The 27715-nt window shown below is 54.5% G+C and overlaps 1 protein-coding gene across 2 annotated transcripts in view; it reads left to right on the top strand.

The window, feature by feature from the left end:
* Positions 1–27683, top strand: part of Atp2c2 (ATPase secretory pathway Ca2+ transporting 2) — a 68421-nt gene extending 40738 nt beyond the window's left edge. The window contains exons 8-27 of one of the 2 annotated variants that reach the window (XM_074055548.1): positions 140–289; positions 362–430; positions 732–807; positions 4892–4958; positions 11556–11680; positions 11788–11885; positions 12759–12860; positions 13670–13759; positions 16376–16477; positions 18374–18530; positions 20300–20470; positions 21205–21302; positions 21471–21521; positions 22527–22693; positions 24011–24079; positions 24158–24274; positions 25029–25176; positions 26051–26149; positions 26458–26599; positions 27365–27683. In XM_074055548.1, coding sequence (XP_073911649.1) covers positions 140–289; positions 362–430; positions 732–807; positions 4892–4958; positions 11556–11680; positions 11788–11885; positions 12759–12860; positions 13670–13759; positions 16376–16477; positions 18374–18530; positions 20300–20470; positions 21205–21302; positions 21471–21521; positions 22527–22693; positions 24011–24079; positions 24158–24274; positions 25029–25176; positions 26051–26149; positions 26458–26599; positions 27365–27507 — 2241 coding nt within the window. In that variant the 3' untranslated portion in view covers positions 27508–27683. Of the gene's footprint in view, positions 1–139; positions 290–361; positions 431–731; positions 808–4891; positions 4959–11555; positions 11681–11787; positions 11886–12758; positions 12861–13669; positions 13760–16375; positions 16478–18373; positions 18531–20299; positions 20471–21204; positions 21303–21470; positions 21522–22526; positions 22694–24010; positions 24080–24157; positions 24275–24454; positions 25177–26050; positions 26150–26457; positions 26600–27364 lie in introns of those variants that run through there. The other variant, XM_074055549.1, reaches the window with a different exon arrangement.
* The last annotated feature ends 32 nt before the right edge of the window (positions 27684–27715 follow it).

Genomic DNA, 27715 nt, shown 5'->3' with positions numbered 1-27715 from the left:
TGGCTCAGTGTAGTAGAGCATGATTCTGATGCTGGCTCCCTGAGTTGAGCACCATCAGGGTGCTGGGTGCGATTCTGTGATGCTGAAACCCACTTGGGAGCCAGAAGGGGCCTCCAGCATCTCCCCTGTGCTCTCCCAGGTCACAGACCTCCTGGTGGATGAATCCAGTTTTACTGGAGAAGCAGAGCCATGCAGCAAAACAGACAGCCCCCTGCCCGACAGCGGGGACCTCAGCACCCTGAGCAACATCGTCTTCATGGGGACCCTGGTGCAGTGCGGGAAAGGCCAGGTGAGTCGGGTCCCAGGACTCCAGAGCACGGCTCGAGCCCTGGGGTTTCACACCTCTCTCTCCTGAATGCAGGGAGTAGTGATTGGAACCGGAGAGAGGTCTCAGTTCGGGGAAGTGTTCAAGATGATGCAGGCAGAGGAGGTAAGAGCAGCGTGTGTGGGATCTGGACCAGCGATTCAGCCCTGCCGGCCCCCAGGATGGAGGGGGGCAGGCCTAACGCAAATATTCCTTTTAAATTCATTTTCACTTTAAAATGCTTACTAGGATGTTCATCAAGCTGTGCCTTTCAAATGGTAGCTCGTGCAGACTTTAAGGGAAGAGGTCGTGCATTTGTCATGCACAAGTGGCCTGTGTTATAGTCACGCAGGGCAAGCTAGCGGATGGTGAGGGGGATTTGTCTTGAAAAAAGCCAGGCAGAGGCGATCCTTCATTTCCGTTTCAGACGCCAAAAACTCCTCTACAAAAGAGCATGGACAAGCTGGGGAAGCAGCTCACCCTCTTCTCCTTCGGCATCATAGGTGAGCAAGGTGGTTTCCTGCTGGGTTCTGGGGGCCAAGGGGGCCATCCTGAAGCCGTGGCCACACTCCCAAGTGTCCCACTGTTCACACCTGTGAGCATCGGGGCTGGGATCAGACACCCCAGCAGTGAGACGCTGTTCTGTGGGCAATTCACACTGCAGTGGCTTCACAGAGAAAACGCTGCGTTCTCGCTCACACCACGAGCGTGGTCCAGTGGCTCTCCTGGATGGCTCCTTCCAAATGCTGGCTTGAGCCCAGGTCCCTGCCATGCCACTGCTCTACTTGCCTCCAGGTCCTCAGAGCCCGTAATTCTATTCACCAGCAAGTGGGGACAAGCAGGACATGGAGCCCGTACGAGGGAAGTTTTTAAGGCATGCACCAGGAATTGGAGTCATCGCTTCTGCCTATTTCTATTGGTCAGCAAGGAGTCACCTGACCTGTCCAACTGCAAAGCAAGCTGGGAAATGTAGTTCAGCTGTGCACCCAGTCATATTTCTGTGCTTCTAAGCAGTCCAGGGTTGGTGCTTTCTGGCCTTTGGCCACATGCCAGGCAGAACTGACACAAAGCTGCAGACCTAAATTTAGGTCTTAATCCTCACCTTCCCCTGGAGCTGGCCTGGACCCTTCGCTTGTTCCTTCTTGGTCTTTCCAGTTCTGGCCTTAATTCTGGGCCTGTCATTCTCAGCCCTCAGGATCAGCCAATGCCTGGATCATAATAGATGCCCAATAAATATCTGTCGAGTGGATGATTGATAAAGGAACAAACCAACAAACCACTACCCATATCATGTGCAGTGATGAGGGAAGTACTGGTACATCTGACTGAAACCAGGGAGCCACAGGAGGTTCTTGGAATAAGCAGCTGCCCCTCCAACAGCAGATTTTTAGTCCATGGGCACCTAGATACCACAGCACATTTAGTGAGTCTCCTATGACATGTTACACTCTGTCCTAGGTTCTGGGGCCTCCAAGATGAGTTAAACAGAGTTGCTGCCCTTATGAAAGCTCCAGTTTAATAAGGGAGAGACACCTGACCAACTATGAAATGTTCAGGTAGCAGTTAATCTTGTTTGGGAGAGCCTGGAAGGCTCCAGAGAGGAGGTGATATTAACTGAGTAATATTAACTGGATATTAACTGCAGGAGGAGTAGGAGTTTACCAAGACAGAAAAGAAGCAATTGGAAAATCAGGTAGAGAGAATGGCAGATCCAAAGCTGTGGAAGATACCTCCCACTTCCTTCTAACCTGTAAGAGGTGGTGAAGTTAGCATAGCGGGGAATGCCTGGTTCTGCCACTTTGAACTCCGCAGCTCTGAGCAAGTTACACAGCGTCTCTGAGCTGTGCTGTTTCTTTCTGTGAGAGGAGGCCTGGTCCCCATGTGTTGACTGTGAGTTCAGGAAGTTAACACACACGAAGAGCTTCCCGCACTGCCTGGCCGTGTGCACTCAGCCTGAGTCAGACGTGCTCAGCTTTTGCCACCTGGTCCTCACCTGGCCTTCAAGGTAAATGTTACCCGATTATGCACAAGGAAACTGAGGCTCAGAGAGGTCAGGCAGCTTGCTCACCATCACACAGCTGCTTTGTGGAGGAGGAGGAAGAGAAGGAGCAGCTATGCTGTCCTCCCAGGTTGTAGATTAGCTGTGGCGTCAGAGGAGGCACATGAAGGCACCGGCAGATGGGTCCCTTCCATATGTCGGTTCACCCTTGCACCCTGAAATCCTGAGAAGCACCCAGCCTGGTTTCAATGAACTTGAGATGTGCCCAGGAGCCAGGAAACCAGACCCAGGGCTCCTGACTTTGCTGTGCGGGTCATAGTCTCATTTGCCTGGTCCCCCTCCCCCAAAGCTCCCATTTCTAGGTTCCTCCCCAACCTCAGTTTTGGGGTGACCCCCAGCGTGCTAAACTGCTAGGCTTATTGGCTCTTGAAACAGCTCCCTGCCCTCTTCCCGCCCCTGTTCCCTGTGCTGTCCTGGAACAATGACGGAAAATGGTTTTCCTCACCCGTCCAGTCTGCCGCCGCTGGTGGAGCTCTGTGCTGAGAGGCCACGCTCAGTCAGTGGCGAGAGGACCCGGATGGACTAGTGGCATCCGTGTGGAGGGCCCTTGCTGCCCGTGGGCCTCTTTTGCATTTTCCATCAGGGACAGAGATGGTGGCTCACAGGCCAAACTTGGCCCATTACCTGGTTTTGTGTGTCTAATCAGCAGAGAATTTTTTGAATTAAAATATCAGTGTTCATTATAAATGTCTTATCGGAGCACAGGCCTGGCCGCCCTTGCCTTGGAGCCACCATGGAAAGTTGAGTGGCTGCAGAGACCATGGGATCCACAGCCAGCACTAAATCTTTCCACCCTCGGGGCTGCCAGAGGGGACTGTGCTGTAACAGTGTACTGAGAACCCAGGGCAGATATTAAGTAAATGTGCTTCGAGGCAGATTGTCAAGGTAGATAGTAGGAACAGGCCTTTCCACAAGATGAAATTTGCTCAAACTAATAAATTTCCAAGGCCAAAGTCTTGCAAGGTTATGGCCCTATGCAAGCCTTCTTCCTGACGTTCAAGCGGAATTTAGTTCATCAACCTGTCTGTGGTCAGCCTGTCCATGAAAGGCCGGGGCCACTCAGTTTCCCCTTTGAGCATTTCAAAGACTTCTCTAGCAGAGGAAGAATCTCAAACTGAGTTCTGAGGATCCTCCAGGGCCCAGGGGAGCTGCAGGGAAGCCAGCAAAGCTCCCTAGGGAAAGGTGGCATGGCCAACTTCAAGCACCAATGTCATGTTCTGGAGCGTAGGCTGGGGAGAGATGTGCACAGCTGATCCTGGTGAGCCCTGTGAGCTCACCAGTTGCGTCAGTGCCAACTGCAGGGAGGGCAAGGGCGAGCTAAGCTCCTGGTAGATGGGGTTTGGGGTTCCCTGTCCCATCCCCCATTTCTAACACAGCTGGCCCTCTAATCTGCATCATCTAAGTTCTCGTGAGTTCTATACCTGATCAGATATTGTGACTCCTCTCTCTGTCTGTCTGTCTGTCTCTCTCTCTCTCTCTCTCTCTCTCTCACACACACACACACACACACACACACACACACACACAGCATGGAGCATACATCTCTGTATTCTGCAGAACAGAGCTGACATGCCTCCAAGGGCATCGAGAGGCCAGGCCATCGCCCACCCCAAACACCCTCCATTTCTTCTCACTGCTGCGTCTGATGGTAGCAACATTTAAGGGTTGGTGGTGACGTGGAGCTGTGTTGAGCACTCCTTACGTATCACATCTCAAACCTTGGGCACTCACTGAGGGAGGTGTGGTCATGATCCCATTTTACAGGTAGGAAAACTGAGGCTACACCTGGCACCTTTCCGCACTGCCAACAGCATCTCTTGAATGTCCATGGGCCCCAGTGTGGCTCCGGCTGCTTCTGCCCTGAGGGTCCAGGTGTGACAGCACCCATGTCTCTAGTGCCCAGCTCAATGCCTGGTGTTTAGCAAACATTTGACAAATGAATGGTGAAGGAGAAAATGGAAAGTTTAATCAGGAAAACAGGATGAGATAATTTAAGAAACAGTGGCCCAGGGGCTGAGATGCAGCTCAGGGAGAGTGCTTGCCTACCACGTGTGAGGCCGGGGGCTCTGTCCCCAGCAATGTGGAGGGAGGGAGGGGAGAGGAGGAGGAAGGGAAGGAGGGGAGAAGGAGGGAGGGAGAGAAGAGGGAGGGGAGGAGGAAAGAAAGGAAGGACAGCAGCCCCTGCCCATCCAGGAGTAGCCATCTTCCCATGTCAGATACCTGCGGGGAAGGCCGTCCTGGTTTCACACAGCATAGGGGACAGGTTTGGAATGAGTGAATTGCACAATGGTGTGGACTGTAAACGCCTTTAAACAGCCCAACGGAATAAGCTAGTTCTTACTTTAACCTGAACCTTTCCTGGAAATGTAGAACCAGTTTTTTGTAGGATGTAATATCTTCCTTAAAAAGAAAGACTGCACATTCTTGAGGTCATTGCTTGTTTCCCTGAGTGTGACCCAGGAAGGAGAGGCAGGAGGCAGATTTGAGCACCATGAGCCGGTGTAGACGGATGTTCTCTCTCTCCCCAGGCCTCCTCATGCTTGTCGGCTGGATGCAGGGCAAGCCGCTGCTCAGCATGGTCACCATCGGGGTCAGGTAAGGGCACCTGCCACCCGCCCACTCACCCAGCCACCCAGCCCTCCCTGGGGCAGAGAAGGTGGGGCTGTGCAGCTGAAGGGGGAGCCATGCCCCCGGTGGCGTGTTGTCACGGGTGTGTGTGTGTGATTTTGCATGCGTGCATGTGTGTGCGTGTGTGAATGTGCATGCATGTGTGGATGTGCACATGTGTGAGTGAGCGTGTGTGCGTGTGCGAATGCTGCAGAATGCAAGAGTGCACGGGACTTGGAATTTTCTTGTTTTTTCTCTTTGGCAGCCCTTGGGTTTGAACTCTGGGCCTGGTACTTGCTAGGCGGGTGCTCCACCACTTAAGCCATGGCCCCAGCCTGCAGCTGACCCTCTCTGTCTGTGGGCTTCCCGTCCGTCTGGCTGAGGGCCTGGACCACAGAGGCAGCTGCCGAGGCTACATTCTGTCTCTGCCCATCATGGTGGACTAGGGTGGGCACCCTAGTGACCTCATGAGTCAGTCACTCGGTGCTATGACAAAATACCTGAGAAGAGCAACTTAAGGGAGGATTGATTGTTGCTCCTGGTTTTAGAGGGTTTGGTCCAACATGGCAGGGAAAGCAGAGCAGCTCACATAATGGTGGCCAGGAAGGAGAGAGAGGGGGAGAGAGAGGAACAGAGGGAGGTGGCCTATGCTGGTCTGGCCTCTTCCTCTTTTACTCCACCTGGGCCTCCAGCCTATGGGATTGTGCCTCCCATATCAGGATAGAAAGGTCCCCCCTGGCTAATGATCTATGGAAACCCTCACAGACACCCCCAGGGTGGGCTGTACAATTTCCTAGGCACCTCTCAATCCAATCAAGCTAACAAGATAAACTGTTACCTCCCATCTTAACCTGCTCACACCTGCAAGGACCCTATTTCCAAATTAGATCCCAGTCACACATACAGGAATTGGGACATGGGTCTATCTTTTGGGGGACACAATTCAACCTGCACCAGCCACAGTGAGTTGCTGTTGGGAGCAGGGGCTGGAAGATGGATGCACTGGGGGAGGCTGGAGGAGGGAGGTATGAGCCAGGGTGGGGGGGTGGAAGATGTCACTTGGTGGTGCAAATGTCCTAAGTATGACACAGGGAAAGGCGACAAGTATTCAGGTCTAGGACCTTCAAGAAACCCAAGGAGCAGGGGGGACCTGGGTCAGCCGATGCTGTGATGAGGAGGGGGAGCAGGAACAGAATGTGACCCCAGATATCCTGACACACCTCCCGGGGAGGGTCACACTTAGCTCCAGTTTACAGAACGGGAAACTGAGGTTTATCCCCCACGATTGCCTGCGGTTACAGGATCTGGGAGTAGAAGATATACTTCGAGCTAGGTCCATTGTGGCCACTGCCTCCCAGGCAAGGCAGGAGCTCCCACTTGTCACCACTCCTGTGCCCCTGCCAGCAGCAGCGGGCTCATTAGTTATCCCTCAAATACTGACTGGGCACCTGTTGACCATCTGTGCACATCGGCAAAGTGCTGGCTGAGCGGCAGGTCTCTGCCTTCCTGAAGTTCTCGGGCTGGCGAGGAAAGGGAGTGCCAATAGCTTAAATCTGCGTCACTCGAAATAATCACAACTTAGCATCAGTGCTGCATTAATGCCGCAAAGAAAACCACTGCAGAGAGGGAGATGTAAAGGGAGGTGACCAGGAAAAGTGACCCTCAAGTGTTCACCAGGTGGATGAAAGGCAGGTGCAAAGGCCCTGTTTGGTGGGGTGGGGGGTTGGGGAGGAGATCGAGCATGGTATCTGAGCACCACCAGGAGACTGGGCAGGACAAGATGGTGGCGTCCTAACCTTGCTTTTCTGGCATCCTGGCATCTGTCCTGTTCCTTGGGGTCAAGAGATGACCGTGCTTAGTATGGAGGCTGAGAAGGTGGGAGCCCCAGCTTGCTGCAGGAGAGAGGGGTCAGGATGAGGAAGCAGGCAGCTAGCTGTGCTGTGGCCTGTGGAGTTGGGGCCAATGGAGTGACATCCTGGGAGGGGAGACGGGTAGAACTTGGGCAAGAGGTCCCCGAGAGTGCACTTAAACACTGTCACTTGAGCCACACCCTAGCCCTTTTTGCTTTGGCTACTTTTTTTTTGCAGTACTGGGGTTTGGACTCAAGGCCCACATCTTGAGCCACTCCACCTGCCCTTTTCTGTGATGGGTTTTTTTCAAGATAGGGTCTCGCAAACTTTGCCCTGGCTGGCTTCAAACCTTGATTCTCTTGATGTCTGCCTCCTAAGAAGCTGGGATTACAGGCGTGAGCCAAAGGCCCCTGACACTTTGGCTGCTTTTGAGATGGAGGCCTCATGTTATGCCTGGGTCAGCCTGGACCACAATCTTCCTACTCATGCTTCCTGTGTGGCTGGAATTATAGACAGGCATGCCTGCCCTCTCTGCATTTCTAACAAGTACCCAGGGTTGCTGATGGACTCAGAGGCTTACAGCCTCCCCCCAAGCCAAGTCCCAGCAAAAGCAGAACTGGGAGGAAGGTTGTGACACCCCAATAGCGAGCTTAGGTGATGAAGCCTTTAGAGGCAGGTGTGGTGGCAGGAGAGAGAGGTCTGAGACTACAGAGGGATGGACCTGAAGAAAGCAGAGCCCTCAGAAGGCGGGGTGCTAAAAACCTCCCTGGGGGAGTAAAGCCTCCATCCCCACCTCGTGGACAGGAGCTGGGGAGCACAGTGAGGCTATTTCCAGGATAAAGAGTGAAAGAGTAGCCAGGCGCTGGCAGCTGACGCCTGTAATCCCAGCTACTCAGGCGGCAGAGATCAGGAGGATCGAGGTTTGAAGTCAGCCTGGGCAAATAGTTCTTGAGACCCTATCTCGAGAAAACCCATCATAAAAAAAAAAAAAAAAAAAAAGTGCTCAAGGTGTAGGCCCAGAGTTCAAACCCCAGTACTGAAAAAAACAAAAGTGAAAGAGTTTCCGTGTCCACCCCCCGCCACCCCGGGTGCTGTTGGTCACTTCAGATCCCTTCCCCCAACTTGAACTTGACAGGAAAACTAGCCATTTCACTTGGAGGCAGTGAAGTTTTTCAGTTGTTGGTGGCAGATTTGTCACTCACAGTCACTGAATCGGAGGCCAGCGAGATTTTCCAGGATAAGCACAGGACAACTGTTCTTTTTAAAACTCCTTCCTAACGCTTATGCCTCGGGCGCCGTTGATCCGAGGAGCACCTTCCCGGGGTGCGCTAATCTTTATTCCCTGGTGGATTGATTTTTTATGATCATGGCCCCATTCAGTTCCACGTGCCACACCCTCCCCGTGCCATATGGGGGAGGCCCCGTCCCAACCCTCCGCAAATGTTTGCTTAGCTGCTTTCTCCAGCCTCAGCCATAAAACCAAGGAAGCTTTCTTGCCATCACCTTGGGATCCAGGCACCACCCCTTAGTCAAATTCAGTAATCTCGATTTATATAACTTATCCTGAATGGTCCATTGTCTCTGGGTAGATGGCCACCGTGCGTGTACTATCTTTTGTAGACTCTAAGATTCTTAGTGGGTTTTTTGTTTTTGTGTGTGTGGTGCTGGGGTTTGAACTCAGGGCCTACACCTTGAGCCACTCCACCAGCCCCTTTTTTATCATGGGTTTTTTCAAGATAGGGTCTCGTGAACTATTTGCCTGGGCTGGCTTGGAGCCATGTTCCTTCTGCTCTCTGCCTACTGAGTAGGTAGGATTACAGGCGTGAGTCACTGGCACCCAGTGGCATAGGGGTTTGAACTCAGGGCTTCACATTTGGTAGGCAGGGGCTCTTACCACTTGAGCCGCTCTGCAGCCCTTTTTTTGCTGTAGTTATTTTTCAGACAGTCTCCTGCTTCTTGGCTTGACCCTCAAGCCTCCTACCTACACCTCCCTTGTAGCTGGAATACAGACGTGAGCTATAACACCTGGCTTGTTCATGAAGATGGAGTCTTGCTAATTTTTTGCCAAGGCTGCCTTAAACTACAATCCTCTAGATGTCTGCCTCCTGCGTAGATGGGATTACAGGTGTGAGTCACTGTGCCTAGCAAGATACTGGGATTCTAAGATTCATGTACTAACATTCGTTACCTCCTCTCTTAGGTTCTAAGATTCCTCCATTCTCAGATGCCTGTTCTTTCCCCCCGTTAGCTCCTGAGTGGTCAGACTGCTGCTTATAAGTGATGTGATCAGAAAGCACCGTGCTACTCAGAGCTCTTTCATTTCTTAGGGGGGCACCAAAGACCGTGTCCCCCCAGTCAATGGTGTCTAATTTGATGAAATGTGGCTCTGTGTGAGTGAGGTGGGCTGCGTGAGTGTCCCCCGCCGGTTACCTGACTGTCCACCAACCCAGCTGCACTCACCCTGTGCCAGGCTGGCTTGGGCCCAGGGCGTCCCCACCTCTGTCACCTCAGCAGACAGTGGCTGAGTCCCACTGCTGTAGTGCAGAGGGTAGACAGGGCCACCCATGGGCGACAGGTAGCCAGAAATTATGTTTTATTTGAACTGGTTCATTTTTTCCAAAAAATTTGGGATTTGTTACCAGCATTTAAAAGCTGGGGCTTTGCATTAGCAGATACAGTCTGGGTTTCTCTTGAGAACCACGGGAGGCTGGGCAGTGCTGGGCACTGCCACCGCCCCAGTGGCCCTGCGTGGCTGTTGGCTTGGGGACCATCACCACTAGGCATTGCTCCCACTGCCCATCCACTTGTTTTCTGAGTGGCCTGGTCCCCTGGACCTGGAACAGGCGTGCCCCGCTCTCACGGAGGTGTCTTGGGGACTCCCACAGGTCCCTGTCAGGCTGTGAGTGGGCTCCAGGCGTGCGGGCAGATTCCGGCTCCCCCGGCCCCTCCAGTTGTTTTTGGATAGCAGATTCCGTCACTCCTTGTCCCCCAAATAGTCTCTTTCTAAGACTACAGTGAGGGGTCCTGTGATGAAAGTTCTTGAGACGTCACCAGAGGGACATCTCCTCCTCCTCCTATGGGGCGTCTGCTTGGCCCCTCCTCTCCCAAGTCCCCAGCCAAGGTTTTCCTTAAAGGCTTTATTGAGGCACCATTCACATACCACACGATTCCCCCACTTGAAGTACACGATTCTTCTAAAGAATCACAGAAAATCACCACTTCAAAAAATGTAGGGTTTTTTTTTTTTTTTTTTGACAGTACTAGGGTTTGAACTCAGGGCCTCACATTTGCTAGACAAGCACTCTATTACTTGAGCCCCTCCTTCAGACTGGTTTGCTTTAGTTTGCTTTCCAAACTTTTTGCCCTGGGTCTGTCCTCCTACCTATGCCTCCCAAGTAGCTGGGATTACAGGCGTGAGCCACCATGCCTGGCTTACGAATTGAGATAAGGTTTTGCTAGGTTTTTGCCCAGGCTGGCCTCAAACCACAATTCTCCCAATCTCCAACTCCCTCATAGCTGGGATTATGGGTGTGAGCCACCACACATGGCCAATTGTAGAGTATTTTCTTATCACCCCAAGAAGAAGCCCTTTAGCAATGACTCCACATTCTCCCTCTCAGCTCCCAGCCCCCAGCAACAGTAATCTGCTTTCTGTCTCACGGTTTGCCTGTTGTGCACACTTCACGAAAATGGGTTCACACGGGATGTGGTCTTTGTGTCTGGTTTCTCTTTTGGCATCATGTTTTCCAGGTGCACACACATTGTGTCACGTGTCAGAATCTCATTCCTTTTTATGGCTGCGTAGTATACCATTGTGGATAGACAGTGTTTGGTTTATCCATTTGTTTGTTGATGACCATTTCGGTTGTGACAGTCTCTTTATGTATTTGGTTCTTCTTAATTTTTAAAGTTAAATCTCAAACAAATATAGAAGTAGACTAGTCAGATGAACATCAGGTGGTGACTGTGGGCTTCCACAGTGATCACCCACCGTCGGTCTTGTTTTACTTGTGCCCCACCCCACAGTCTTCCAAAGTTGATCCCAGGCCTCATGTCACCTCACCATGCCAGGTGTCCTGAAGCCTTGGAAAACCCAAGGCAGGAAGAATCCCCTGTTGACACATCACAGAAAGGAATCCTGGGCCTTGGTCCAAGTCATTTTCCCCAGAGAGAATCTCGTTGGCTGAGCCTGGGTCACATGCTCTCTCTGATCCAGTCAGCATGGCTGTGGGTGTGCAGGTCACAGTGCAGGAAGAGTTAGGTAATAAGAAGCAGGACGAGAAACAGATCTGTGCCAGGCAGCCACGAAGCCATGTGGTCTCCATTTGGATGTCGTTGTCCCACCTCCTCACAGGAAGCATCTGAACCATTACGCTCATGAAAGTGAAATTCACAGGACCCAGAAAGAGCCCCCAAACCAAAACCACTGCTTCCACTCACTGCCCGATTCAACTTTTCTCTCTTAATCGAGATGAGTTTAAAAGTGTTTAAGCAGATGACAGACACTAATTCACACTAAGGTGAGGCTGCCTGATAGGAGAGGTCCCTTCCTAAGAACAGGAGCGGCAAGGGCAGTGATGTGGAAGGAGGTGCGGGCACCATGGGCTTGGGGTCAGAACAGGGATCCTGGGGACACAAAGACAAGCATCACTAGCTAAAACACATTGCTATCCACGCCAGTTGGGACTCACACCATCCTATGGACGTGTTAAGTCTGCCTTGATTTTCCATCCAGCCTGGCTGTGGCAGCCATCCCAGAAGGCCTGCCCATCGTTGTCATGGTGACGCTGGTCCTGGGAGTGCTACGGATGGCCAAAAAACGGGTCATCGTGAAGAAGCTGCCCATCGTGGAGACGCTCGGTGAGGGCCCCTGCCTCAGACTCCCTACACATTGGTCTGGCTTGGAGAGCCGTCCACTAGTCAATGTCAGAGTAGGTAGTGATGACTGCCGTGTTTTTTGCTACCAGGTTGCTGTAATGTCATCTGCTCCGATAAGACAGGGACTCTGACAGCCAACGCAATGTCAGTGACCCAGCTCGTCACATCCGACGGGCTCCAGGCCGAGGTGAGTCTCCTGTGGATTCACAGGCGTGAGACCAAGCTGTGCCCTGAGGTCCCGGTCCTCCCAGAGAAAGTGAGGAAGAAATGCACGGGCCGTGAGCCACCTCCTCGCTGCAGACAGCAGATGTCATCACGGCCGATTTAAGGTGGCCTCTTTTATTCTGTGATTGCTTTTTAATAATCACATTGCAAGCTTTATTTTTACTTTGTTTTTGCTGTCTAGAGATGGACCCAGGTCCTTGTGCATGCTAGGCTAGTGGTCTGCCCTGAGCGATAGCCCAGCCCCCCGTTACAGAATGCAAACGCTAGAGGACAATTGCTCTGGCCTCCCATGACAAACCCATCATGAGTCACCATTTGCGTTTCTCTGCCTCTCTCCTGGACATTTGGACGCTCCTTGAACTGGGAATTTCCTGTCCGGGAAATTCCAGAGCCAGAAGTCACCAAGTTATGGCCCATAGGTTGGTGACAACTTTGGAAGAACAAGTTTTCTTGGTGCACAAATGTGCATTGTGGACGTGCTGCAGCTTGCTCTCTGCTGCCTCAATGGCACTGTGCTCTCTCTACAGGGGACGCACTGGCTGCAAAGGCTAAATATTTCCTGTGTCTCAGTCAGCACCCGGCCACCCTGTTCTGGAAAGTTGTCCTCTCCCGGGCCCTGCTCCATGTCCTCACCCTGGCATGTGCCGCCCTGGCCCATCCCAGAGAGCACTTCCTGCCTTTGCCCCAGGCCGGTGCTCTGGGGTCAGGGAGGCCGTAGAGTCCTAGAGGGGACACTTCATGTCCTTGGCACGGAGCCCCAGGAAAGAGCCCGGGGTCCATCCAGGGGAGAGTGGTTGGACTCCTGGTGACATCCCTCCTCTGCCATACCCTGCAGGTCAGCGGAGTCGGGTACAATGGCAAAGGGGCCGTGTGCCTTCTCCCATCGAAGGAAGTCATCAAAGAATTTGCCAATGTCTCAGTGGGGAAGCTCGTGGAGGTGGGTGTCAGGGCACGCGGTACGTGTGCGGGATGTGGGGTTCTCCCCAGCAAGGGACACACAGCATTGGAAACATGGAGGGAAGAAGAGAACTCGCGCTCATCCCTGCCTGCAGGATGCTGCAGAGACAGCACAGAGAGGCGCCCGCCGGCAGCAAGCAGGCGGTAAACATGCCCTGCACTGGCACCTTGCAGATCAGGCGTGTCACCCTTGACTCAAGTCCCCTCCCCTCTCTATGGAGCAGGTGCCCTCCACCAAGAACAAGCCTCCTCCCCTGGCGAGCCCCCACCCCCATCCTGCTCTGTGAGCACCGCCTGCTAAGGTCCTGTTCAGTGATCACCTGCTGGCATGCACCCCGCCAGGACGGCAGGGAAGCTGGGGTCACTCACTCTCCCTCTGTCTCCTTTTGTCTTTAATTGAGGGACAGCCACGAACCATAGGACCCACCCTCTGAAAGAAGACGGTGTGGTGTGTTCAGTGGATTCCCAGTGGCAATTACCTCGGGACACTGTGTTACCCCAAATGGAACCCATCAGCAGCCACCTGCTCCATGGGACCCTAGTCCACCCGCCTGCCCCGTTTTCCCTTAGATGACTTTGGGAACCAACACTTGCCCAGGCAGGAAGTTGTACCTGTGTCTGCTGCAGAGCCAGGGCACTGGTTTATGTGAAGGACTGTCTTGGAGGCCCCAGCTCTAGAATCGAGCCAAGTGTGCGGTCTGACTTCATCATGGACCTTAGCGAGCCCAGGGCCCCCAGGCACCAGCTCCCAACGCTAACTGCACACACTCAGAAAGTGACCCCTTTCAGGCAGGCTGTGTGGCCAACAATGCTGTCATCAGGAAGAACACTGTGCTGGGACAGCCCACCGAGGGTGCCCTGATCGCCCTGGCCATGAAGGTAGGAGGCCTGAGGTCCACAAGGGAGACTTTCCTTGGCCCTGGAGCAGAATCAGAACTCCTGGCTGAGCTAAAGAGGAAGCTTGGTAACTGTGAGAGAAAATGGCCCCAAGGAGGTGGGCTCAGGGACACTGTGTGACCTTGGAAAGTCCTGTGGGCCTCTGACCCTTAATCAGGGCTCCAAAAGGATTTTCTGAGCACTGCTGTGGCTCACCCCTATGCAGGTGTGTGGGTGGCGGGCAGAGAGGGGGAAGACAGCCATGAGTCAAGACTTGCTGGTGCCCAGAGCAGTCCCTGCTCCCTCTGAGGCCCCAGGCACGAGGGACCAGTTCCTCTAAACACAGTTGATTGGCTCCTGGGCTCAACCCTTAGCTGTGACCTTGGTGGCTCTGCAGAGTGGGTACCACCAGTGCCCAGTGCTAACACCATGGGGTGCCCAGGTGGGAAGGGGATGGCCAGGCTAGGCAGGAAGTCAATGTGTGTGCCAGCTATGCTTTGGGCTTAGGGGACCAAGCAACAGAGGAAATGACAGCAAAATGTGGCCTGGGAATGCAAGCAAAAGGGAGAGAAGAGATGAAAAGGAAGGTGGGGGAGGCAGAGAAAGAGGGCTAGTGACCCCCGTCTACACAGCCAGCCTGGCCTGGATCCCCTCCTTCAACCAGGGCCATGGCCCCCTGCTCCTCCCTCACCCCCATTGTAACCACTGCTGTGGCCCAAGGTCTTTGTTTCACCAGTCTGGTCAAATCCATCCCGTCAAGGTCAAGCTAAAAACCCAGATCACAGAGCCTGTCCTGTCTGATCCGACCCCTCTCTGCCTCACAGCCTGTCCTAATGCCACACTCCATTCCTCCAGGCCTCGACCTCCCTCTCTGCCCTCCTCCTGCTGGCTCTCTCTGAATTTCTTCAGTTCTCCTCTGTGTCCTGACCTTGGACGCCTCTGCTTTCTAAGAACCTGGGCTTTCTCTGTTGACCCGTGCCAGTCTGTTTTCACCTGTCTGTCACTCAGGTACAAGCCCTCTGGAAGCCAGTATGGTGGGTGGGGGGGGTAGTGAAGATTTCTGGACCCTTAACTATGTCCCAGTGAAGGGCTTTTCCCCAGCGCAAATCTAAGCACTGTCCTCACCTCCCGTTCTTTTCCTTCCACTCCCCGAAGCTCTGGGTGTTAGTCAGTCTGCACTGTTCCCCTATAAAGCAGAGCCAGGTCAGCTTCTCATGCCCCAGAGAGAAGGGACGGCCAGGCCTGTCTGTCCTGCTGGGTGACACCCTGGCGTCAGGTCCCCACCCTGTTCCCACCACCTTTCCAAAACTCTCCCTGCTGTGATGGGTGTGGTGCTGGGCGCTCTGTGACCAGACGCTTGGTGTCTGACCATCCTGAACGGCTCTGAGGGCCAAGCCCATGAGTCTCAACCTTTTTCCATCCTCACCCCCAGGACTCGTTTTCCTGGGGTTGCCAGAATAAAGTGCCACAAACTGGGTGGTTTAAAGCAACAGAAACTTGTGGAATCCATCCTGTGGGCGAGTGGAGATCAGGGTGGAGGTAGAGGTGGATCCAGGCTTCTTCCCCAGCCCCTGGCGTGTGGAGTGGTCACAGCGCTTCTTGCCGTCACCCAGCCCCTGGTTCCCTGTCACATGGTGTTCTGTGTGTCTGTCTGCACATGGCATTTCTTCTTCTCTCCAGTCACCTTGGACGAGTGCCAGTCATAGAAACCTCAAGGTGCACGGTACACAGTGCCATGTGCAAAGACCCTGTTCCCAAGTGAGGACCCCAGGAGCAGGACTGCAGCATGTCTTTTGGGGACACAATTCAACCTAGCACCCCTTAAGGGGTGTGTGTAGACGCTATTTTCCTAATCTGCCCACTCCCATTACATTTTTTTTTCTTGCAGAAGTGGGGATGGAACCCAGCACCTCACACATGCAGGGCAAGTGCTCTACCTCTCAGACGTCCCCAGCCCTTTTATTTTTATTTGAAGACAGGGTCTCGCTATGTAGCCCAGGCTGGCCTTGAACTCACATGCGTCCTCCCTCAGCATCCTGTGTAGCTGGGATGAGAGGTGTGCCGGGCCCCATTACATCTTAACACCACAGGAGCACTGTGCATCAGCCGTGGGCCTCACACACATCTGTGCTTTTATGTGTAAAGGGGAAGACTGTCACCTCCGCCACCTTCCCGCCCCCAAGCAGGCAAAAAGATGCGTGGCTAGGCCTGGTTTAACACTTGGAGAAACAGGTTTTGAGCTGTTGAGTAACTGACCCAAAAAAGTGTCTGCCAAAGAGCCCACAAGTGACAGGCCTGTCAGAACCCAGGCTGCAGACGGCAGGGCCACCTCACTGACCCAGGGTTCTTTCTGGGAAGTTGCTGCACCTTCCTTTCCTGACCCAGGAGAAACCCCACAGGTGTTTGTTCCTAAGCTGGTGACAGATAGAAGCTGAGGCTGAGAGCAAGGAACATTTTTTTTCCTGGTGGGCAATTTGAAAAGAACTGGCCTTTCCTGAGAGTGACATGCTTGGGCTTCTCACCTGCAAGGCAGTTTAATTGATCATTTCCTCGGGCTGGGTGTGCTCACAGCCTGGCTTCAGGTGACTCATAAAAAACGCCCCCATCCTATTACCCCAGATGAACTTAAGTGACATCAAAGATTCGTACGTAAGGAAGAAAGAGATTCCCTTCAGCTCCGAGCAGAAGTGGATGGCGGTGAAATGCACCCCAAAGAACGAGGTGAGTTTGGGCATCTATTCCTGTCCTTCTTCCCCCACCCCAAAATGAGTCAAAAGCAGCCCTGGAGGGGAAGGAGTACCGTGCTCAACTCCCTCCTGCTGTGAACCTCCAGCCTGGAGATGCAGCCAGCACCCAGGAAACCTTCCTTGTTCTCGGGGCCTCTTCTGGGCCTTTGACCTAAAACTGCAGATCTCAGAGTGGGGTCCCTGGCCCAGCAGTGTCAGCGGCGTCTGGAAATTTGTTAGGTGCCTGAGGCACCTCAGCCCCTTGTCAGAAATTCCAGACATGAGACCCACGAACCCGTGTTTCCAGGAATTCTGGGGTAGGCTCAAGTGTGAGACCCTCTGGCCTGCTATAAAACTGTTGGGCAGTCACATCCCTGCTGGTAAAGCTGACCCCAGAGGCACTGTGCAGGTCTTTGGTGTCCTGGCGCTCAGTTCTGCATACATCCTATGTGCGCGCTGAACGTCACTACCAACAGGTGTTCAGCGGTGCAGCTTAGTGTCCACCACAGACGGTGGGAGCCATAGACCCCCCCCCACACGCCTGTGCACACACGTCCCACGCCACACCAGTCGGCAGGGATTCCAGCTGGGTGTGTTTTCTTATTGCTCACTTTGAAATTTTCCAACTTTTCAGATTGTCTTCAATGAGAACATCTATTGAAAAGAATTTTTGTTGCCTTCCACCTTCTTCTCCAGCCACCCCCTCTTTTCTCACCTGCTCTAGGTGGATTCCATCCTGGTGGTCTGTGCAGACATTGCTCCTTTCCCATCAGCCACGGGGGCTCTGCCAGCTCACTTCAGGCTCTTGCCCCCATAAACCCCTTAAAAAGGGTTAGGGCCGGGTGCGGTGGTGCTTGTCTATAATCCCAGCTACTTGCGAGGCAGATATGAGGATCACAGTTTAAAGCTGCCCTGAGGAAAGTTGGCTTGAAACCCTATGTGGGAAAATAAATAAATGAATTAAAACAAAAGGCCTGGGGCGTGGCTCAAGTGGTAGAGCGCCTGCTTAGCAAGCGTGAGGCCCTGGGTTCAAACCCCAGGACAGCAAAAAGAAAAAACAAAAAAAAAGCAGGGTGGGGGAGGCTGTGGATCTCTTCGCGCCTCAGATCTTTCCACCCCTTACAATGGGAACATGAGATACACAGAAACATGACTTAAGATGAAAGCCGTTTTTAATTCTGCCCTCCTCTCCGGGCCCACCCACCCAAGGTAACTCCCCTGCACAGCCTGGGTAGAGTGTCCTGGGGTCTGTGCACTGCCGGCTCCAGGTGGCTGTTTTCAAAACAAGGTCGTGCTGCCTGTAGTGTTTGTACCTTGCTTTTTTTCCCCATAAAAATGCTCCGCCTTGGATGCTCCTGTACTCACTGATGGTACTCGCCGTCCCCTGCTCCCTTGTGATCCAGGCAGGCCCCGCACGACTGCTGGGGCGACAGCGAGAGCCACGCTGCCCACGTGCTGTCTGCATGGAGCTTACCAAATACACAGGGCATTCATTTGAGCTCCTTCTTAGATGCCAAGTTCGTGTGAGACCAAGACAGACATGGTGCCTGCCCTCGGGAGGCAACAGTCTAAACAAAGCAGACATTTAGCAATCACACATTGACTGGGACGCCTCTAGTTAATGATGCATACAGATGTTGTGGGTGGCATTAACAAGGGGACTTAACGTAAACAGGGGTGATACAGGTCAAAAACGGACCTCGTTCTTTTTATGGCAGCATAGTATTTCACTGAGTGGTTTCCATGACTTCTCTAGTCTGTGCTGTTCCCGCGGTCAGCCATGGTCCGCTATAAATCACTCCACTGAGAACATCCTTGTGCGGAATGAGGGGATGGTCACTGAAGCGAGGGCACCCAGTGACTGCAGAATTTCCCTTCTGTCTTTTCCAAGGGTCAGGAGGACATTTATTTCATGAAGGGAGCCTTCGAGGAGGTGGTCCACTGCTGCAGCATGTACAACAATGGTGGCATTTCCCTGCCCCTGACGCCCCAGCAGAAGTCATTCTGCCTACAGGAGGAGAAGAGGATGGGGTCACTCGGTCTGCGGGGTCAGTGCTGACTGTGGGGTGCACAAGAGTGGGGTCCACGGGGAACAGGCCATTGCCAGGACAGCGGCCAGGCAGCCTGCCAGCAGCAGTGAAAACCAGCTCAGAGTGTAACGGTCAGGTGAAAGACAGACATCCCCGTCACCTCCCGGTCGCCACATGACCCCTGCCAGTGCTGACGTGGCCTGTTGGGTAGCAGAGCTGGGACCCTCGCTTGCGAGTCCCCTAGGACAGGCGATGGTCTCTGCCACACCGCTGGCTTTCCCAACCGGCCTGCAGCATTCCTCTTGTCGGGAAAACCCTAAGCTCTGTTAAAACGAGGCAGACGTCTCATTTTCTGCACCAGGGCCAATGCCCTTGATGAGGGGCTGAATTTTAAACCTTTCTCTTTCTCTGTGTGTCATTTGTCACCCTGCCCCTTTTCAGAGAAAGTGTTAGAAAACACGTGTGTGCCCTTGGGGGAAAGAAATGTACTGGATTCACCCTATCAGAGCCTATTGCCTCGGTCTCCCCCCTTCAGGGAGCAAAATGTTCAACTGCTGTCACCATGCTCATCAGGGTACCCGGCAAAGCCACCATGGCTCGTGGGCCACACACAGCCAGCACCGGGCATTTGTCATCAATTCCTGAGTGAGGGGTGGTCCTCCAAAGCAGAGACACCGTGTACCTCTCAGTGTCCCCAAAGTGCTTTAAATGAGCACTCGGTCTACAGAATACCCAGACTGGCCTCCACACAGGGACCCGTTCTGGGCCTCGGAGGAGAACGTGATGAGGGTAGCGAAGGTGGTGGGAGTCCACTGCCAGCGCCAGACCTCGCGTGGTCTTCCCATCTAGAAATGCACTTTTGCTCAGCCGCCATCAGCGGGGCCCATGGCTGGCTTGGGGACCGGGGCAGAGCTTACTCGTGACAGTGAGTATGAGCTACATGCCTGCTGCAATGCCAGGCTCAGAGCCGTGCCGAGTGCCTTAGAGACCTGCTGGAGCCTCTGGAGTGGCCTGGGCTTTCAGAACCACTCCCCTCCATCTACAAGAGCTGATCAGGACCACCACAATGGTGGTCCAGGGGGCGGCAGCGCAGGGCAGGAGTGAGGTCCTCGGGGGTTGAATGTGTGCAGATGGTTCCAGGCCAAGGGAGGCTCGTGGTGGACATTTGAGGATGTGCAGCTCCCAGGATCAGCATGGAGAGGAAAGCGAAGGAATGGCACAGGCGTTATTAGGACATGGCACCAGCATTATCAGACAGTATATGACCATGCCAGAGGTCAGTACTGCTGGAGCCTTTGTGGTCGCAGCCCCCTATCCAGTGTCAGAAAGGTGACAAAGTAAGACAAACTCATTCTACCCCATCTCAGCCCCCAGGAGCCAGGGGCAAGGGCAAGGGCAAGCCAATAGAGTCCCTCAACCAGGGTGCTCTCCCTGAAGTTTTCTTAGTGGCTGGTAGCTGCTACCCCAGGTCTGCTGCGGGTGACAGAATGCACGCACACAGAGCCAGGGAGGGGCAGGAACTGCCACGATGCCCTCACCGCCTGCAGCTCCCAGGCTCTCTGTGCTGCACTTGTTGGGTGGGGCTCACCTTCCCCGCCGAGTCCTCCCCACTGGGCACACCTGTGCGGGCCTGAGGTCCACGGGATCTGACCCACCATTTGTAGCCAGGAGCTCACTCGGCAGCCCAGCTGCTTGCAAATGACTAGGGCTGTGGCGAGGCTGGCTGGGGACTGAAAAGTGGTCGCCTCAGCCCTGGTGACACTTCCTTGGGTCTTGGTTTCTTGCAGTGCTGGCCCTGGCATCTGGGCCTGAACTTGGGAAGCTGACCTTCCTGGGCCTCGTGGGGATCATTGACCCCCCGCGGGCTGGCGTGAAGGAAGCCGTTCAGGTTCTCTCTGCGTCGGGTGTGGCGGTGAAGATGATAACTGGAGATGCCCTGGAGACGGCCGTGGCCATAGGTAACCAGGGTGGGGTGGGGAGGAAAGGATCTGCCTCTCCTTCATCTGCAAACTGGGTCAGGAGTGCGCATGCCCACCTCGAGATGCTTACAAAAGGTCCTGACGGTCACACGGCGGCGCTCCACTGTCCACCTTCTGACACGTTTCCAAAATGTTAGCAGGTTCTCCAAAAGGGGGGAATCCTCATGTAAACTGAGGACCTACTGTGTGTTGAGGGCTTCCCATCCATGATCTCGCTTCACTTTCACCACGTGCAGTTTCAATCTGGCTTCCACACCGGCTGTGCACCCTTGGCAAATCATTGAACCACTCTGACCCCCACTCAATCTCTTCATTCCGAGAGGGCCAGCAGGTGTCCTCTGATCATTACTGTTAAGAGGGTTGTCATGTGTTGGCTTTTCTCTACTCTGCCTCGAGGCGGCCTAATGCCGTGGGGAAATCACAGGCTTTAGAATCAGAGCCACGTCAGGTCCCAGTATTACCACCCACCAGCCCTGTGATCTCGGGAAGGTCACTTCCCCTTCAGTTCCCCTCTCTCCCATGGGGAGAATGAGGCCTGTGTGTAGTCAGTTCTGAGGGTGGAACTGAGGTCAAGCCACGCAGCAGCAGCAGCTCAGGAAACAGTACCCATGATGGCTTTATTCTCGTCACTCTGTGACCAAGATGGGGACTGTGTGGTGTGACAGGTGGAGACAGGGACTTGGATCAAACCCTCTGCACTGATTCTCCCAAAGGAAGGAACATCGGTCTGAGCAATGGGCAGCTGAAGACTATGTCTGGGGAAGAGGTGGACGGCATGGAGCAGGGTGTGCTGGCGAGCCACGTCGGGCAGGTGGGTCCTCCCGGGACTCAGCTCAATGGGGACGGGGGCTGGGGGTCCTCCTGGGATTTGGCTCAATGGGGATGGGGGCTAGGGGTCCTCCCGGGGCTCGGCAGGAAGAGGGAGGCACCTTGAGCTCCTCGTCCACTGACTGCACTTCACTTCCCTTCCCTGAGCCAGGTGTCCGTGTTCTACAGGACCAGCCCAAAGCACAAGGTCAAAATCATAAAGGTATGCTGGGTAGGCTGGCACAGGTGGGCCAGCCACAGAGCTCTAGCACGTGGTCCCTCTGGTGACCACCCAGGGTGGAGAGGTAGCTCAGCTGTCCTTGGCTGTGGCTTCCTTCTCTAGGCCAGAGGCAGCAGCACACCTCCCACACTAGGCCATGCTTAGCCACACGGGATCCTAGGAAATGTTACTTCCAGTGAGATAGGCACACCCCAGCTAAAACCCCGGGGACCCTATTTGGAGACAGAGCAGGGAACGGGGTCCACTGGGGACCATTGGCCACATCCACGGGAGCTGGGAGTGGGAATTGTGGATCACAAAGGAAAATTACACAGACACCATCCCACCAGCCGCTCTCCTCCCCTTCCTTATCTACGTGACCCATGCCCTAGCTTCCTCCTCTGTAACACGGGGACACCGTAGGAGACGTGAGCTCATTCAAGCCCCCGGCACCAGCAGGCGCTCAATAAAGAGCTGTGCGGTTTTCTGACGAGTGTCAGGAATGAGTCCTGTGCACATGCTTGGCTTCTCACACATGTGCACTGAGAACCGACCCCTGCGCTCGTGGGCAGCTGTATTTTATTCTCTTGCATTATTTTTAGGGTTGCTCTGCTGGGTTTTGTTTGTGTTTTTGGTGCTACGGAGTAAATCCCCACACAAGCTGTTCCTCAAAGAAATTATCAGTGGCACCTGGGCTGGGCGCGTGGTTGGTTGATTGCTGCTGTTAACGGTAACTTTACGAGTCTTTTGTCACAGTGCTGGCACTGCCACACCTGGTGGCCCAGCTGGAGCCTCACATGGCCTGTGAGGCAGGGATGGTGGCTCCCACTTTGTAGATGGGGAAACTGAGGCTGAGAGGTGTGCAGGGGCCAGCTGGCTGTGGCGTCCTGCAGACGAGTCTGCCTCACACATGGTGAACAAGGCTGAGTTCACCATGACCTCATGACCCTGAGGGGAGGGTCAGAAGCGTCCTCAGGCTGGGACCTCCATCGCCTACTCCTCCCAAAGGCTTTGCAGGAGTCGGGGGCAGTTGTGGCCATGACCGGGGATGGCGTGAATGACGCAGTCGCCCTGAAGTCTGCTGACATCGGGATAGCCATGGGGCAGATGGGGACGGATGTCAGCAAAGAGGCCGCCGCCATGATCCTGGTGGACGATGACTTCTCAGCCATCATGTACGCTGCGCTGGTGAACGCGGTGGGGGCTTCCTGGGAAAGCTATACCCTGAGACTCATCCCTGTGGCAGGTGTCCCTACCCCAAGCCCCAGGAGGCGGGCAGAGCAGCGACCTGGGGCCCCACTCCTGCCAGCTCTGGGAGAGACCGCATCAGTCGCGGAAGGAAAACCCAGAGCCACCTGCATGGTCAAGGGCAAGAGACAGGAGAGCTACCTGTCACTAAAAATGGGTTCTTTTGTGTTTTGGTAGCACTGGTGTTTGAACTCGAGACCTTGAACTTGCTAAAGCAAGCACTCTGGCACTTAATCCAGGTTTCCAGACCTTTTTGCTTTTAGCTTTGTGCTGTTTCTAGACAGGGTCTCAAGGTTTTGTTGAGCTGGCCTCAATGCCCCTAACTCCTGAATAGCTGGGATTACAGATGTGAGCCACCTCACCCAGACTGGTGGAAGAGTGTTTTAATGAGAGAAGTGCTCACACCGTGGTGTTTTTTGTGGGACTAGGGTTTGAACTCGGGGCTTTACACTTGCAAAGCAGGCACTCTATTGTTTTGAGCCACACTTCCAGGTCATTTTGCTCTGGCTTTTTTAGAGATGGGTCTCTCAAGCTATTTGCCCAGGCTGGCCTCGAGCAGAGATGCTCCTGATCTCAGCCTCCCGAGTAGCTAGGGTTACAGGGTGCGAGCCACCAGCACCTGGCTCCCACTCTGGTGATTTAAGTGGGACAAGTTAGAGGAGGAGCAGAAACGCCCCACTCAGTAACGAAGATGTGATGGCCAAGCTCTGGGATTACAAAGACCCATCTTCTTTTCCATTTTTCCCCCTCTTTACAAAGCTCCCTTCTGTCTGGATCTCACTTTAATTAGTTCCAGTTTAAGGCCTTACTCATAAGAAATCACAATAATTAGGGGTAAGGGGAAAAATTTTAAACCTGAGGTTGAAAGTCTAAGCAGGTATCGAAGTTGGGCGTGATTGGACACCTTGCAAAGACATCGTTACAGGAGTTACCTTTTGTTAAGACACTTCCCCCTTAGTTTAAAAAAAAATGCAGCCAGAAAATGCCACACATCTATAATTCTATTCTTTCAACTCCTCTAAATTTATTAAGAATTTATTAAATTGTTTAATAAAAATGGGGTTTGGGCAGTTTTCTGCCCCTGCCTTCTACCTCTCCCTTTTGCCGTCTCATTGGTTTTGCTGGGTCTCGAGCTGGTGACTCCCAACGACGCAGTCGGCCCCCAGTTCCTTTATAGTCTAATGGAGGCGTCCGTCGTCCCCCCCCCCCGCCCAGCCCTCCGCCCACCGCCCCCTCTCCTGCAGGAGCGCCGTGGAGGAGGGCAAGGGGATTTTTCACAACATCAAGAACTTTGTCCGCTTCCAGCTGAGCACGTGAGTGGAGGCCGCCCTAGCTGAGGTCGTTGGGCGCTGGCCCTGGGCGCCCTTGACCGACGCCGCCTGTGCCCGCAGGAGCGTCTCGGCCTTGGCCCTGGTCGCACTGTCCACCGTGTGCAGCCTGCCCATCCCCCTCAACGCCATGCAGATCCTGTGGGTCAACATCATCATGGACGGCCCGCCAGCACAGAGGTGAGGCCAGCGGCGCGGGGCCAGCGCAGCGAGGAGGGAAGGGAAAGGGCCTCTTTCCACAAGGAGTCTCCAGACAGCTGAAGTGTTGTCATACCTTGGGGGAGGACAGGGACGGACTGGGGTGCAGAGAAGGAAGCGGCTGCTCCCTCAGCCTAGAATGCACTCTGGTTCTTCCGTCAGCTCACCGCCTCCAAGGAGTCCTCCCTGCTTGCTCGAATGGCAGCCACCTCACGCGCAATCCCCTCACTCTGTTTTTGCCTAAAAGGGACATTATATCCATTTTCTTGCTTGATTAGACGGTCAGCTTCTGGGAGACCAGGTTTTGTGCCCTGTTGCTTTCTGGGTCCTAGGGTGGTGCCTGCATGTCACAGGTGCTCATGAACTCACTGGTGCAAGTGAACACGGGAAGGGAGGGGCAGAGGGGCAGAAGGGATGGGAAGGCAGGGAGATCCCGCGTGACGTGATGAAGCAGCACTTGCTGTTTGTGCCTTACCGCTGCTGTGCTGGTCACCAACACGGCACAGAGGGGCTGAGGGGCCAGTCCATCCCGCAGAAGCCTGCGAGGGCTGCCTCTTCCCCGTGCACTCCAAGGGGCTAGGATCCGGGAGAGGACGGGAGAGGTGACGTTAACGCTGGGACTCCTGCCACGAGGATGGGAATGGCGCGGCTTGCATGGACCACCTGAGGCCTATGACAAATGCCAGTGTGGCTGGCAGCCCCAGTAGGTGTGTCAGAAGCGTCTCTTTCTGGGCAGCTTGGGGGTAGAGCCAGTGGACAGAGATGCCCTGGGGCAGCCGCCTCGCAGCGTCCAGGACACCATCCTGAACAGAGCCCTCATCCTGAGGGTCCTCATGTCCGCCGTCACCATCATCAGCGGGACCCTCTTCATCTTCTGGAAGGAGGTGAGAAGCGCTGTGCTGGTGTTCACAGCACAGCTGCTGGACAGGTGCTCCATGGGCCCCCATTCTGGGGGACAGGAACAGGGTGCTGCCAGAGGGAAGTGGAGCACGGGGTGGAGAGAGGCTGTCGAGGATGTGATGAGGTCCCCAGAACAGAGCCCGAACGCTCCCACTGTCTTCACTGTCACCGGACAGCTACTGAAGGACCCTCCTGGCTTAGCCGCTTGGGGTATCGGTATGGGGGCCATGTTCTCTTCAGCTGAGAAAGGAATCCCACTGTGGACAACCCCTGTGTAGGACGGGGCCAGCCCCGTCTGTTTTCCCTCAAACTCGCCTCTCTTGGGCCCCAAATACACGTCGCCTTGCTCGCTCCCCACCCCTCCCTCCTTGGCCTCCAGAAGCAGCCTTGTGCATGGGGACACAGGGCCGCTGTGGCAGGCTTTCATGACTTAAAATGGGGTGCTCAGCCCACACTTCAAGGGGTACAGCTGTGAGCTCAGGCCAGAGAGGATCCCATCAGAGGGTGGGAGGTTGAGACAAGGACTGTCCAGAAACTTCCAGACAGGAGCCTGGCTCACTTTGGCACCAACCTTCACTCTGGCCCCAGCAGAGCTGCCCAGTCTTCCTTGAGGTCAGCTTTCCTACCCGTAGGAAATGATATTCTGCTCTGTGGGTTCATGGAGGGGCACTGACACCTTCTAGAGGAGGCAAGGGCCTTCCTTTCCTGAATCGCCTCTTACCTCCCTGCTGCAGGGCTGTGTGGCCTTGGAGTGGCCACATGGCTTGACTTATGGGGGTTACACTAAGTGGGCTGCTTGGCAGGGCAGGGAGTTCCATGGTCTTCACGAATGGCCACTGGCTTACATACTTGTCTCAGATTCCTGAAGACAGAGCCAGCACTCCACGCACCACCACCATGACGTTCACCTGCTTCGTGTTCTTTGATCTCTTCAATGCCCTGAGCTGCCGCTCTCAGGTGAGCTGAGCAGGGCCTGGGCCGCTCCCTGTGCAGCCTGGGACTTGCTGCCTGTGGCATCCAGCACCGGCCTCTGCTTTCCCATGCTTCCCTGATAGTCACAGGGAGGGAGGTGCAGGGCCGAGCTGAGGACCAGCCTTTCACCCCCTGGCCAGGAGACACGCCTCCAGCAGGGCCCGCTGCTCTGTCCAGGCAGACATGGGGTGGCTCAGAGCAGAGACATTGCCTTACTACATGGTGTCCTGGGGTGCCCCTGCTTCTACCCGACGTGGAGTGTGCACAAGCCAGCACACCCCTCCTCCCCGCAGACCAAGTTGATCTTTGAGCTGGGCTTTCTCCGGAACCGTATGTTCCTCTACTCGGTGCTCGGGTCCATCCTGGGACAGCTGGCTGTGATTTACGTGCCCCCGCTACAGAGGGTCTTCCAGACGGAGAACCTGGGCGTGCTTGGTGAGTGTGGGGACAGAAGAAAGAGGTTATCTATGACCAGGGCAGTGTAGCTTCAGGACCACTGAGAACCAGAGCTTTGCATGATGCTGAGTCCTCAAAGGACAGCCAACATGGGTGTCTGCTCTGTGTCACACATCATAGGAGGGGGACATGATGGGGGACGCAGAACAGAAAGGCCCAGCAAGAAGCCCCTCAGGTGGAGTGGGGCATAGAGTCAGGAGCTTCAGCTGAGGCCATCGAGATGGGCTCAGCCTTTGGGGGTCCTCAGCTGGGGCTGGTGTGACACAGACATCTCTTACCTGAGACAAGACTTGGGGCCTTTAGAGCCATAGTCACTGAGTGCTCAGACACTCCCCAGTACCCAGGGTTCTCCTGGATCCCCGGCCAGGTGGGGCCACAGCAGAGGTGGGGCAGGGGAGACAGTCCCCTAAGACTGAGCTCATAAGGGTCTGGACACGGTCAGCCAGGCCTGAGGTCATGCTTGAGACCCCAGGCAAGACTGGGACAGCCACCTCTCCCCAATGAGCTAAGAACTAGTGCCCACGAGCGAGTGTGGGACGAAAAGGGACCTCGAATGAGTTTTGTAAGGACATCCCACCACAGGGAAGGAAGCCAGCTTGCCTGGGCAGCAGGGCAAAGCCAATCCCAGAGGAGCCCCAGCCTTCAGCTCCCAGCTTTAGGTGAAGAGGAGCAGGGGACAGGAGGACAAGGCAGGGGCTCTGCCGCAGTGTGGGCATGGGTTCTGCCCTCTTCTCTCTCGGGCAGATTTGTTGCTTTTAACTGGCTTGGCCTCCTCTGTCTTCATCTTCTCCGAGCTGCTCAAGCTGTGTGAAAAATACTGCTCTCGAGCCAGGAACCCCCAGACACACCACGAGGACGTAGAGCAGCCCCACCTGTCACATCCCTGAACGAGCTGAAGTCTTGGTGCGGGTTCCACCCCATCCTCTGCAATGCCCACTCTTCTGAGGGAGACTTTGTGATAGGGTGGCTCTGTCTGTCCATGTCCCTCTTTTGCCCTGGGACACCAGGGAGGAACTCTCCGCAAAAGTCATGCTATTTATTAAATCACAATGGTTTTTATTAATCCTGTCTGTCGCTGTATTTGTGCTATGGCTT

The sequence above is a fragment of the Castor canadensis genome, chromosome 15, assembly GCF_047511655.1.
Source record: "Castor canadensis chromosome 15, mCasCan1.hap1v2, whole genome shotgun sequence".
NCBI lineage: Eukaryota > Metazoa > Chordata > Mammalia > Rodentia > Castoridae > Castor > Castor canadensis.
The sequence above is the reverse complement of the archived record's forward strand: the minus strand, read 5'-3'. Positions and strand labels throughout refer to the sequence as shown.